General features: G+C 43.6%; 1 protein-coding gene across 2 annotated transcripts in view; it reads right to left on the reverse strand.

The window, feature by feature from the left end:
* LOC126183785 (b(0,+)-type amino acid transporter 1) overlaps nt 1–14,483 on the reverse strand; it is a 573,882-nt gene that overhangs the window by 134,566 nt on the left and 424,833 nt on the right. For both annotated transcript variants that reach the window (XM_049926022.1, XM_049926021.1), the window contains exon 5: nt 2,489–2,614. In XM_049926022.1, the coding sequence (XP_049781979.1) occupies nt 2,489–2,614 (126 nt within the window). The remainder of the gene's footprint in view (nt 1–2,488; nt 2,615–14,483) is intronic.

Below are 14,483 nucleotides of genomic sequence, written 5' to 3' on the forward strand. Positions count from 1 at the left end.
AGTACCCGACTCATACGATATTAGTTGTAGGTGACTTTATTTACCCTCGATATGTTGACGAAATACATGTTTAATTCCGGAGGTACGCATAAAATATCACCCGAAATTGTGCTAAACGCATTCTCTGAAAGTTATTTCGAGCAGTTAGTTGATGAGCCCACGCGAATAGTAAACGGTTGTGAAAACACACTTGACCTCTTAGCAACAACTAATCCTGCGTTAATAACGAGCATCAAAATCGATACAGGGAATAGCGAACACAGGGTTGTCGTAGCGAGATTGAATATTGTAATCCCAAAATTCTCCAAAAGTAAGCGAAAAATATACCTATTCAAAAAAGCAGATAAAAATTCAGTTGACGCCATCCTGAGAGACAATCGCCACTCGTTCCAAATTAATAATGTAAGTGCACACCAGATGTGGCTTGAATTCAAAGAAATAGTATCGGCAGCAATTGAGAGATTTATACCAAATAAATTAACAAACGATGGAGCTGATCCTCCTTGGTACGCAAAACAGGTTAGAACACTGTTGCAGAAACAACGAAACAAACATGCAAAATATAAACAGACGCAAAATCCCCAAGATTGGCGATTTTTTACAGAAGCTCGAAATTTAGAGCATACTTCAATGCGAGATGCTTATAACAGTTTCCACAACGAAACTTTGTCTCAAAACCTGGCAGGGAATCGAAAGAGATTCTAGTCGTATGTGAAGTACGTTAGCGGCAAGAAACAATCAAGGCCTTCTCTGCGCGATAGTAATGGAGATACTATCGAGGACAGTGCTGCCAAAGCAGTGCTACTAAACACAACCTTCCGAAATGCCTTCACAAAAGAAGACGAAGTAAATATTCCAGAATTCGAATAGAGAACAGCTGCCAACATGAGTAACGTAGAAGTAAATATCCTCGGAGTAGTGAAGCAACTTAAATCACTTAATTACACGCCCATATCGTTAACGTCGATAAGCAGCAGGATTTTGGAACATATATTGCGTTCAAACATTAATTACCTCGAAGAAAACTGTCTATTGGCACAAAGTCAACATGGGTTTAGAAAACATCGTTCCTGTGAAACACAGCTGCCTCTTTATTCACATGAAGTGCTGAGTGCTATTGACAAGGGATTTCAGATCGACTCCGTATTTCTGGATTTCCGGAAGGCTTTTGGCACTGTACCACACAAGCGGCTTGTAGTGAAATTGGTGCTTATGGAATATCGTCTCAGTTATGTGACCGGATTTCTGATTTCCTGTCAGAGAGGTCACAGTTCGTAGTAACTGACAGAAAGTAATCGAGTAAAATAGAAGTGATTTCTGGCGTTCCCCACGGTAGTGTTATAGGCCCTTTGCTGACGATTTGGGAGACAATCTGAGCAGCCGTCTTAGGTTGTTTGCAGATGATGCTGTCGTTTATCGACTAATAAAGTCATCAGAAGATCAAAACAAATTGCAAAACGATTTAGAAAAGATATCTGAATGGTGCGAAAATTGTCAGTTGACCCTAAATAACGAAAAGTGTGAAGTCATCCACATGACTGCTAAAAGGAATTCGTTAAACTTCGGTTACACGATAAATCAGTCTAATCTAAAAGCCATAAATTCAACTAAATATATAGGTATTACAGTTACGAACAACTTAAATTGGAAGGAACACGTTGTGGGGAACGCTAACCAAAAATTAAGTTTTATTGGTAGGACACTTAGAAAATGTAACAGATCTACTAAGGAGACTGTCTACACTACGCTTGTCCGTCCTATTTTAAAATACTGCTGCGCGGTGTGGGATCTTTACCAGATAGGACTGACGGAGTACATCGAAAAAGTTCAAAGAAGGGCAGCACGTTTTGTATTATCGCGAAATATGGAAGAGAGTGGCACAGAAATGATACAGGATTTGAGCTGTACATTACTAAAAGAAAGCCGTTTTTCGTTGCGACGGAATCTGCTCACGAAATTCCAATCACCAACTTTCTCCTCCGAATGAGAAAATATTTTGTTGATACTGACCTACATGTGATTTGCAGAGTATCCATGTAGATGTAGATGTAGATATAGATGTACTCAACTACTGTGCTAAACAGTCTTGGCTATTGTTTCAAGCATACGAATGAAGGTGTAAAATTTCTTAAGATGTTTTCTAAAATGTACATTATTGCTTATCTTACGCTAAGAAAAGACAAAAATTAGCTGTTCGATCAAATTTGGTAATAAATGATAGATAAGTCACAGCTAAATAGATGTCGAGGAATGTATATGAGTTAGCTGACTGCGTGTCGTCATGAAGGGACTGCCTATTTTGCATACAGTAATTCAAAAGCCAGTTTTGATACACGTACAGGAAAGCTTCCGACACTCTCTAGCAAATAGGTTTAAATTCTTTGGCACAAAAACAGACATGAAAATCCCATTACTTCATCTTCCTTATCTATTTCACTTACTTACGATTTTTTATTTTTGGAAGGAATAGTAGAGACGTGTTCCTTACCATGTCCTAACTTGTACATTCCACCGCAGACGATGACAAAAATTGCAACCAGCTTGGCAGCGGTGAACAGATTCTGCACAGCTGTTGCCAACTTCACGCTGTAGCAGTTGATATATGCGATGATAACTGGAAAAGAAAAGAGACAACAACTCATACAGCATTACTGGAAAAATTACTTATTGTTTAATTTGAAATGAAACTGGAATTAATCCTATCGTAAAATATTCTCAAAATTATGTTTATCAGGGCATAAAAATGATGTAGATGAGGGTTACCACCTGCCACTGACTTCAGTTTGAAACGTTGAGTACAAATTTATTTTGGGTGCACCCTTGTTGATGAAGACCCCATGTAATTGGGCTCAAATTTCGCTCATGATCCGTTATTGGGGAATGTTGTACGTACATGATGTGGCACCGCCACAATTTACTGCTGGTGTAAGACGATACCTAATGCGCCAACATGGACGAATATGAAAGGATGAGCAGGACCTGTACCTTGACCTCCGGAATCACCAGACCAGAATCCTCTGGATTTTTCTGTCTGGGGTCATCTCAGAAATGAAGTGTACAGCAGTCTCCTTGGTACAGTTGAAGAACTGCATCAAAGGCTTTTAAAGATTTACTAAATGACATGGGGGTATTTAAATGAAACTCATTACAGGGACGAGCGTAGTATTGCATGCAAAAGCGAGTACGACACATGGGACTACTCCTTTGGAAAAATTGGAAATTTGTGGTAAGACCTTATGGGACCAAACTGCTGACGTCATCGGTCCATAAGCTTACACACTACTTAATCTAACTTAAACTAACTTACGCTAAGGACAACAAACACACCCATACCCTATACCCGAGGGAGGACTCGAACCTCCGACGGGGGGAGCAGTGCAAACCGTGACAGGACGCCTGAGACCGCGCGGCGGACTCTTCCTTATATAGGGTAATTCAGTTGGCCCTACTCACGGATTTTATGTAACTTGCAACGCCTTCAAATACCACGTGCAAGATTTGCTTATTCTCTCGTTTGTTACGCTCAAACTGCTAGTCCTAAAAAATAAATGAACAGAATCTTTTTGTAGGAAATTTAATGTAGTTAAATTTTGTAGCAGGATATGTTTTTGCTAGAGGACATAGTTTTATTAGGGAAACTTACGCAAAAGGCAATCAACCGCATTTTTCTTGAATAACCTGAAAATTGTGGCCTCCAGCTAAAACATATCCCAATAAAAAAAATTAGCTACATTAAATTTTCTACATAAAGTTCCTGTTCGTTTTTTTCCGTGGGACTAACAGATTGCACGTAGCAAGCGAGAGAATATTAAAACTTCGCGAGTGTTTTTCGAAGGCGTTGTGGGTTGCATAAATTCTATTGGTAGGGGCAGCAAATTATCCTGTATAGCTATGAGTGTACATTACATTGTATCACGTTACGCGCTGAGGCAGGCTTATATTTCTTGGTAAGAGCTGCTACCAGTTAAATCTGAGTTCAATTATATGAAGAGTTAATCGAAAAGTTTCATTTAAAATACGTTTTACTAACTAGGATTCAAAATGGCTCTGAGCACTATGGGACTTAACTTCTGAGGTCATCAGTCCCCTACTTAAACCTAACTAATCTAAGGACATCACACACATCCATGCCCGAGGCAGGATTCGATCCTGCGACCGTAGCGGTCGCGCGGCTCCAGACTGTAGCGCCTAGAACCGCCCGGCCACTCCGGCCGGCCTACTAACTAGGACAAACAGTATTTCGTACTGACATAACTGGATTCTCGTAACCACATATTGGCAGTTACCTCGCAAACGGCTTGTTTGTGGACCCATGTTTACTGAGTCGTTTTTGCTTCTATCATCTTATACTTTCACCCGCGTCAGTTTTCGCTGTTAATTATGATATAATCTGAATAAATGCTACCTTTGTACCAGGACGAGACCTTCTTACATTAAATATCAGTACTTTCAAAAGGAGGCACGAACGAATTATATAAAATGTGAACCGTACTGAAGATCGTAAATCTGTCTTTAACCGACGAGGGTCTTTCGTATGGCGCAAGTTATCGGTGGGTTCGCGTCGTTCGTGTGCGGTCTAATGCCGCCTAGTGGAAGACTGCTTGCTCCTTCAAGAACTAGCAATATCACGTCACTTGCTCGTGATGGATTGCTGAGTATCATGAAAACTGATCACCTGCTGCCGAAGATTCTGTTTGGAGAACCTCGACATGGGGCACTTTAACACTGGCACGTGGTCAAAGGTGGTGCGCCTGCCGACACAGAGACCTTTCTGGCGTGTAAACTTATTTCTCGTATCATGGTGAGGTCTCACATCTTATTGTTTGAAACTGTACGTTGGGTTATTTTGAGGCGGCAGGTGCCAATTCTGCAGCCATAGCAGCACCTGTTACAGAAACAACGCCTGCTTTGATTGCTGTCATTAGAAAGCGCAATAACGCTAATGATTTTAGGAGAGACGCTTTTACCTTCATTATTGGCGCTTGAATTAGTGATACACGTTCTTTTGGCCGCGAATGCGTGCTTAATTTGACTGAGGAAGGCTAACGTGGAAAAATCAGAATTCGGCAGACAGAAACTCAAAACTGGCGTTTAGTGTAGTTTCAATTGTTATCAGATTTAGTGTGGTTTAAATGGTTAGCACATTTAGTTGGCGTAAGAGTTTAAAGAAATCGTTTCGATAGCTCTGTTTACGCGTATTCCATTTTTCACCATACATTACCAACATATGATGACTTTCAATTACGGTAAATTTACACTGAAGTGACGTTAATTCGTTAATACATTTTTTTCGTCTGCCTCAGTCACGAGTTCACTGCGGATGTTGTCTCTTCTACATGCAGAGAGATTGATATTTTGAAGTACTCTCTCGTCTGTTCCTATTTAAGAGGCACGGAAACTGGCAGTCAACTTGTCCTTCTGCTCTGTCACACATATAAAATGAATTTCGTTTTTTTCAAGATCTGTCTTGTATGGAAATAATGCAACGAACCAACTTCTATATGCTTATGTCACCGAGTAATTGGTAGGATAACATAGTTATACTCTGTTTACTTCCTATCACAATAACATTTAGAGTATGTTTTTCAACATGTAATTTTCTACATTATTTAAAAGCACAGACTAGTACGAAGACTGCTTTTTATTGGATGACGATATGACACAACAGAAAAAGTTAAGATGCGGTCTGATTTCATTCAGTTCAGTAACACATGACGTGAAGGAACAGTCGACAAATGACTCCCCCCTATAAAGATTATACGATTAAGTGACAGATAATATAACGTGGCTGTCAAAATATGATTACATATACTGCTGCTCGTAAAATCAGCAAGTACCACAAATGATGGTATCCGGCGAGGAAAAGTTATTACACGAATAATTCAAACATATTGTTTCAGAATAATTGTTCCGTTTTTGACCTAAGTTTTCGGGAGGTTTTCCATGGTTGTAACATAAATGTCAAAAGTGGATATCCCACTTCAAGGTATTCCCAACTGTGGCTCTGTGCGGCACGAGCATCTCCAACAGCCCATTCTACGTTTACGGATAGCGAATGAAAAGTAAAGAAAAATTGGCAACGACCACGAACCAGCCAGCAAGTGCCTCGGCGTATGCTTTATTTTTAAACCCAGACAATTCCGGTCTTGATTCTAAATTTTATCCGGTGCATGCGCTGTCTCCTGTTTCTCAGTATTGTATTTTAACTGAACTCTAAGCCAAAACATATTTATATCGATTGTTTCTTTTGTATTTCCTGCCTTCATTCTACTTGTATTCCTAAAGAATGCCTGTGTTTATTAAATTGAATAAAATACTTTGTCTCTTAAGAAACTGCCGACGTTAATTTACCAGTGCTAATATCGTTTGGGTTGAACGTTTAAATACACTGTAAGCACATATTATTAGGAAACTAAATCGAGTAGGGTCATCGCAGAACGGTTTCTGACGCTCTTCTGGAATAACCACCCACAATTTCCGTAATGGAGCTCATAAATACTCTGCATAGCTTGTTCTTGGTTAATGACTGCTACTAATGTACTTCCCTTCGCGGAATTTAAGGCCAGATGGTATATGGTATTTTTTGCGCTGCCATGGATGTGCCGTTTGTTTGCTGAATGATGCGCGAGGTAAGAATATGTGTGTTTACCTTTCACTTAATCGTATAAGATCTGTCATCTGAAGTGAATGGCGAGCTCCTGAAATTTCTGTGCTGTGTTCTCTAGTAAAAAAGGAACTTCGTGAGCTACCGTAGCCAAAATAGTACGTTAAGTTTTATTTGTTGTGCACGCTACACTACACGATGCGTTATCGATTGCGCCAAGGCTTCTTCTTTAGGGATCAGACAGTTTAGTGGAACTTGGCAACCCAGAGTGGTCTTACTTTCAACTGGGAGCCCTCCTTTTTTCGCGTTATGTCAGATAAATTGAACGAAAATATGGAAGAGATTTCAATCAGGGAGAGAGAGTGCAGCATTTTTAAGACCCAAGCGACGTTGCCAGAATAATTGGCACTTGCCTGCGATACAGATTTTCGTTTCAGTCGACCTGAACAGACTTCCCTTCCGATGTTCAGTTGGTTTAAAATTTTAGGTTTTAAAGTGCATTTTTCTTGGCATGTTTGGATATATGAAGGCGTAATCAGAACCCAATGACTCCTAATAGCTCTATTTTTACAAAATATGTGATCAGTAAGTACATTTTGAGTTGCAAGTGATGGTAATATTTGGAACCGCGTGACCGCTACGGTCGCAGGTTCGAATCCTGCCTAGGGCATGGATGTGTGTGATGTCCTTAGGTTAGTTAGGTTTAAGTAGTTCTAAGTTCTAGGGGACTGATGACCTTAGAAAAGTCCCATAGTGCTCAGAGCCATTTGAACCATTTTTTGATGGTAATATTAAAAATCTACTTCTGTTTGTAAGCTACCCGTAGATTTTAAATTCGGTCCTCCAGCTAATACGACACGTATCATAAGTTTATTTTCTCGAATTGAGAGGTGGCAGTGATAAGGTACTTAGAAGGCGCGCTAGCTAGAAAAATATTTAACCACGCAATGGACCAGCGGCTCCAAATGGCTCTGAGAACTATGGGACTTAACATATGTGGTCATCAGTCCCCTAGAACTTAGAACTACTTAAACCTAACTAACCTAAGGACATCACACACATCCATGCCCGAGGCAGGATTCGAACCTGCGACCGTAGCAGTCGCGCGGTTCCGGACTGCGCGCCTAGAACCGCTAGACCACCGCGGCCGGCCCAGCGGCTCCGTTTTGTAGGGGGTGTACATATGTTTCTTGAAGTAATAGAAAGAATTGAATTACTTTGATTAATGTGATGTTGTACCACATTTAACTTATCTTACAGCTCGAAATTTGTTTCCAAAATTATTTTGAAGAAGAATTAGGCAGGCCAAGGAAGTTGACCGCACGCTGTCAAAGCATATGTGGTTAGAATTAGCAGAATAAGTTGGGGTATATTCGTGCTATCAAACTACGTCCTTATTAAGAGAGGATCATCTGTGGTACTGGTTTCATTGCGTCACCTAAAATGTTCACTCATTGCGACCTTATGCTGAACGAAGGTCCAGAGGGTCTCATGGCACCATATAACCCATAGCCAGCCGCCGTCCATCCAGTCATAGTGTTACTTTTGTGCTTCATGAATAATATTGGTAATACCTCAATATGGTGCGAAAATATCATGTTTTTTTCACATTTGTATCGTGCTGACGCATACTTAATGATGATCGGAAATCTACAGATGCCGGCCGAGGTGGCCGAGCGGTTCTAGGCGCTACAGTCTGGAACCGCGCGACCGCTATGGTCGCAGGTTCGAATCCTGCCTCGGGCATGGATGTGTGTGGTGTCCTTAGGTTAGTTAGGTTTAAGTAGTTCTAAGTTGTAGGGGACTGATGATCTCAAAAGTTAAGTCCCATAATGCTGAGAGCCATTTCAACCATTTGAAATCTACAGATTATCAGACTTCCGCGTGAATATTCGGTTTGTACAGGACGCACCAGTGTAATAAGAGTTCTGACGTTACTTGCGTTGCGTTATCCTTTCATTTCCTTGTGATAAACATCGTTAGCGTTTGGCGAATTTGACAATCGAGATTTGGGTTTTTGCCGTGTCTATGCCAATGAAGTCTCGAAATAACAAAGATCAGAATTTAATGTCCCGTCAACAAAGTGGTCGTCATAGACCGAGCACAAGCTCAGAATAGGGAAGGTTGAGGAAGGAAATCCGCCGTGCCATTTCGAAGGAACCTTTCAAAATTTTTCTTAAGTAATTTAGGGAAATCACGGAAAAAGAAGTCTGGATGGCCCGACGAGGATTTGAACCATCGTCCTCCCGAATGCGAGTCCAGTACGATATGTCGCCAAAGTCCTCTATGGTATCACGCCTCGTACATAGTTGCTCTGTGTCCACGTATCATACTGATAGCATTGAATAGCGCTAGTCCGCTCTAGCAGTTGAATGTGAGACTTATTTCGCATTTTACGCTTCTTACGTCTGGACATCTGCGCAGAGCAAGACGTAATACACTAATTGGTGTACAGAAGACCAAATTACGAGATGACTGATGCAAAACAAGGGTGGATAGCATTACCACGTCACAAAAGTCATGTATTGTGGAAAATAGGTGTCTGCGTCATTTTGATAACCAACCGCACATCTTAGAAACTAGCTATAATCCCAGTTCTTCACACTCTCAGTTAACTACTATTTCATTGTCTCTTGATGTGATAAATTCAGCTTCAAAAACCTGCTACAATTTTTTTAAGTTGAAAAAAAATTGCGAACTGGATGGGTATCTGAAACAGGGATTCATGGAGTATCCATTATGTGACAGCCGTTCTGCTGCAGGCGTTATACCCCACACGAACACTTGGGCCCTCATAATAATATTTGGCAAGGGCCCATAATGACAAATTTATAACTCCATACGTAAAGATACATATACATTATCTGATTAAAAGTATTCGGATACCTATTAGTGGGCATCAATATGCTGTTTGTCCACCCTGCGCCTTTGTGACGGTTAGAACACTACTGCGGACACTTCCAATGACGTGTCTAAACATCGGTGCAGAATTTGCAGCCCATTATTCCTCAAGAGCCGAAACCAGAGAACTTACTGATGTTGGACGCTGGGGTCTGCAGCGAAGTCGAAGTTATAACTCACACCAAAGGTGATCCACTGGGTTCAGGTCGGGACTCTTTCAGGCCAGTCCATTACAGGAATGTTACTGTCGTGTAACCACTCCACCACAGGCCGTGCGTTATGAACAGGTGTTCGATCGTGTTGAAAAATGCAATCGCCATCCCCGAATTGCTCTTCAACAGTGGGAAGTAACAAGGTGCTTAAAACATCAATGTAGGCCTGTACTGTGATAGTGCCACGAAAAACTACAAGGGGTGCAAGACCCCTCCATGAAAACCACGGCCACACCATAACACCACCACCGAATTTTACTGTTGGCACTACACACGCTGGTAGATGACGTTCACCGGGCCTCCGCCATACCCACACCCTGCCATCGGATCGCCACATGGTGTACCGTGATTCGTCACTCCACACAACGTTTTTCCACTGTTCATTTGTCCAATGTTTACGCTCTTTACACCAAGCGAGGCGTCGTTTGGCATTTACCGGTGTGATGTGTGGCTTATGAGCAGCCGCTCGACCATGAAATCCAAGATTTCTCACCTCCCGCCTAACTGTCATAGTACTTGCAGTGAATCCTGATGCAGTTTGGAATTCGTGTGTGATGGTCTGGATAGATGTCTGCCTATTACAAATTAGGATCCCTTTCAACTGTCGACGGTATCTGTCAGTCAACAGACGAGGTCGGCCAGTACGTTTTTGTACTGTACGTGTCCCTTCAAGTTTCTATTTCACTATCACATCGGAAACAGTGGACCTAGGGATGTTTATGAGTGTGGAAACCTCGCGTACAGACTTATGACACAAGTGATACCCAATCACCTGAGCGCGTTCGAAGGCCGTGCGGTTCTAGGCGCTGCAGTCCGGAACCGCGGGACTGCTACGGTCGCAGGTTCGAATCCTGCCTCGGGCATAGATGTGTGTGATGTCCTTAGGTTAGTTAGGTTTAAGTACTTCTAAGTTCTAGGGGACTGATGACCTAAGATGTTGAGTCCCATAGTGCTCAGAGCCATTTTCGCGTTCGAAGTCCGCGAGTTCAGCGGAGCGCCCCATTTTGCTCTCTCACGATGTCTAATGACTACTGCGGTCGCTGATATGGAGAACCTGGCAGTAGGTGGCAGCATAATGCACCTAATATGAAAAACGTATGTTTTTGGTGCTGTCTGGATACTGTTGATCACATAGTGTGTAATTAAAGAAAAGGAAGGTGAGTTATATCCTGGCCAAACAACCCAGTCACGGAGGGACAAACGCCTGGAGAAAACCTTCAACGAGGGTCATTACGCTTGTAAGTTTTTGGTGGAGAATGTACATCAGGTCCCTAATATCAGCAAGAGCAGGCGTGAGGTCCCATTAAAGAGGTGAAATAGGCGGCGGGTTGAGGCTGTTGATGATGGCCAAACTCGCTGCTTGTGCATACTTCGGCAGTCTATTCTGACAGATAACCCGTGGTAGCTGCTGGTGTACTTGAGGTTGTGGTTGTTGCGGAGGCTGCTGAGTTGAGCTGAGCAGCTGTGTACGGACGTCGGAGAATTGGTAGACATCCTGGGGAGTCCGTGAAGTGGCAACAGCACAACGTTAGTAGGCTAGTAGTAAGTCTTTGTAGGCCGGACTCCCTTTACAGGGTGATTTTTTCCACTGTGTACAAACCCTAGGGACTGACCGATGAGACGATAAGGAACAAAAAATGTCTAATGAACTTGTGTCAGGAAATGCATGGTTTCCATGCTAGAAGCCATTTGTTCAATCATACTTTGTTACAGAGACTGCCGTCTAATGCGCGCTGTACCACGCAGCCACAGTTACAGTATGCATGGTTTCCTCCTAGAGGGTGGTACTATTCCTCATACGTCACGCTCTAGCGCCCTCTCCTGCCATAGTAACTGGTAATATTGTGCCCGATTTACTTCTCTTGCTGACTCACCTTGTAGTGGATGCGACACAGCGTTGTACACAATGGTTCTGTACACGTGTCGAGAGCTTGCCGTCATGATGTTTACTTATGGAAAGGCAAATGGCAATGGGCGGCGGGCAGCAAAGGAGACCTATACCCACCGACAACAATCACAGCATTCAATGTTTGCAACAGTGTTTCGCCGTTTGTCTCAGACACGGTCGTTTCAATAAGCAGGAAATCATGAGGGACGTACCTAAATTGTTCGGACACAAGGCTTGGAGGAAAATGTGATTAACACTGTGGAAGGCGACCGCTGTGTCAGTACCAGACAGCTGGCCCGCCAGTGCAGAGTAAGCCAGACGACCGTGTGGAACATCCTCCATGATAAACGTTATTAGCCTGATCTACTTACAGCGTGTGCAGGGCTTACTAGCGACTAACTTTCCACATCGGGAGCAGTTTTGTCACTGGTTTCTTCACCATGCAGCCACGATTCCGGGATTTGCTTCATCCACCCTGTTCACAGATAAGGCTACCATTAGGCGGAGTGGTATCTTCAACTTACATAACAGTTATCTGTGGGCTAGTATGCAGAACCCCCATGGCATGATGACAGCGAATCATCAGCATCGGTGCAGCAGGAATGTGTGGGCCGGGATAATTGGCGACCGTATTTTGGGACCAGTCTCCCTTCCACGTCGCCTAACAGGCCGGAACTACCGGCGTTTATTGCGGGTGACTGTCTCCCCTGTTGGAAGAAGTGCCATTGATGATTCGAAGGGTTCTGTGGCTGCTACATGATGGTGCTCAAGCCCACTTCACGTTAACGTCCGGACGCATCTCAGTCGCGTCTTCCCTGGTCGATGTATAGGACGAGGAGGTGCAGGTGTATGGCCTGATCTCAACCCGTGCGATTTCTGGTTATGGGGCCATCTCAGAAGTTTTGTGTATGCAGAGCCCATTCCAGGTGTGGAGACACTGTTCGAATGCAACCTGGCCGATGTGAAGGTGTGAGACAGAACATGCTACGGCGCGTACACGCATGCGTTGAGGCACATGGAAAGCATTTTCAACACATACTGTAACTGTAACAGCATGGTACAGCGCGTACGAGACAGCAGTCTCTGTAACAATGTATGATTGTTTTTTTGTTTTTTTGGAGGAGGAGACCAGACAGCGAGGTCATCGGTCTCATAGGAATAGGGAAGGAAGGGGAAGGAAGTCGGCCGTGCCCTTTCAAAGGAACCATCCCGGCATTTGCCTGGAGTGATTTAGGGAAATCACGGAAAACCTAAATCAGGATGACCGGACGCGGGATTGAACCGTCGTCCTCCCGAATGCGAGTCCACAATGCATGATTGAATAAATGGTCTCTAGCATGGAAACCATGCATTTCCGGACATAAGTTCATTAGACCTTTTTTGCTCCGTATCCACTCATCGATCTAATGCTAGGGTTTGTACACGGTGGAAAAAATCAACCTATATGAGAAGTAGGTGGTGCTGTTCACAATTACGGCATTTCTCTTCCTCAGTCCCTGGCAGGATGCAGTCCCGAGGTAGTGGTACTGACACACCTCACATTCCATGGTGGAAGGTGGCAATAATTCGCTGTATGCTCAAACGTTTACATTGAAGGGGCCTCTCCTTCGGTATATAGTCTTCAACCCACATCCTAGTATGAAATACATATTGCAGATTGTAAATTCGGTCATTGATTTCCTCTGGCGGTCAGATAATATCGTAAATGGGAAGGAGTCGTGAGTCCTGGAGTCTTGGAACAGCTTCTCCCGTTTATTTTTTTTTTATTTTATTTTATTTTTTTTATATACTGGTACACAGTAGCTGCAGGAAAACATTTTCCTGAGATTTCTCTCGTCAAGACGTCAACTGGAACTTGCGCCAGAAGACCCTACAAGACAACCTATAATCGCTTTTCTTCTGGCGGCTGGTGCGTGTAGAAATCAAGTTGATGGTGTTGGAGAAAAGCTTTCCATTGGTCGGTAAAGGTAGTTAAATGATACTTGACCCTGTTGCCTTGATAAACAGCCTTGAGGGGACCCTTTCAACGCCTCGTTTAATTCAAGGTAGTCTGCAATAGAGTAAATGGTAACTGGCTGCACTTTCTTCAGCTGGCGCGCAGCAACAGCCGCTGCAGGTTCCTGTGGGTCGCCAGTCGGGTTTCCTGTTGAGGGACGGGTGAATCGTCGGCGTGAGTCTGCAGCGGCGAAAGAGGTTCGCAACGACTGTACATTTCTACAGTCACCACCCGCCGTTTGCGAGGGTTCGAGTCACCCGGAGGCGACCCACATTTGAGGTGACGTTTACATTGCACCATAACAAAACCTTCTTCGTCGGCGGTTTCCTGCTCCGGCATATCAGTCGTGACATCAACACCTTGTTCCACGGTCTCAATCAATCCACATTCGTCGGCATCATGAGGAACGGCATCGATGTGAGGGAAGCTGACCTCTGCTACGTGAGAATTAGTGTCTTGTGACGTCGGAGGTTGAGCAATAGGTAATGGTGGGTCGGCAATGGTGGTCTGACGTCCCGTTTCTTCAGGTCGTAAATACGGTGTGGACTAGCTGACTGGCTGGTAGCATCATGTTGAACAGGTTCCCGTGGGCTGGCAAATTCAGCATCTTGCTTAGTGGTCAGTCGTAATGTCTGTTTCTGTTTCCGTCGGGAGGGGGGAAGGGTGGGGACGGGATTGACGACTCCCTAGTGTGGCTTTATCCTGGCAGTCTTGGCCGGACGCGGAGAATGCGAGCTAGCCACCTTCTGGTGGGGCCTGGCTTCCCTAAGGGCCTGGAGCCAGCCATTCCATACCAGCAGTCTAACCCAGACTACCACACCGCAGCAGCAGCAGCAGCAGCAGCAGCAGATGATGATGATGATGATGATGATGATGATGATG

The sequence above is a fragment of the Schistocerca cancellata genome, chromosome 4 (assembly GCF_023864275.1).
Source record: "Schistocerca cancellata isolate TAMUIC-IGC-003103 chromosome 4, iqSchCanc2.1, whole genome shotgun sequence".
NCBI classification, from domain to species: Eukaryota; Metazoa; Arthropoda; class Insecta; order Orthoptera; family Acrididae; genus Schistocerca; species Schistocerca cancellata.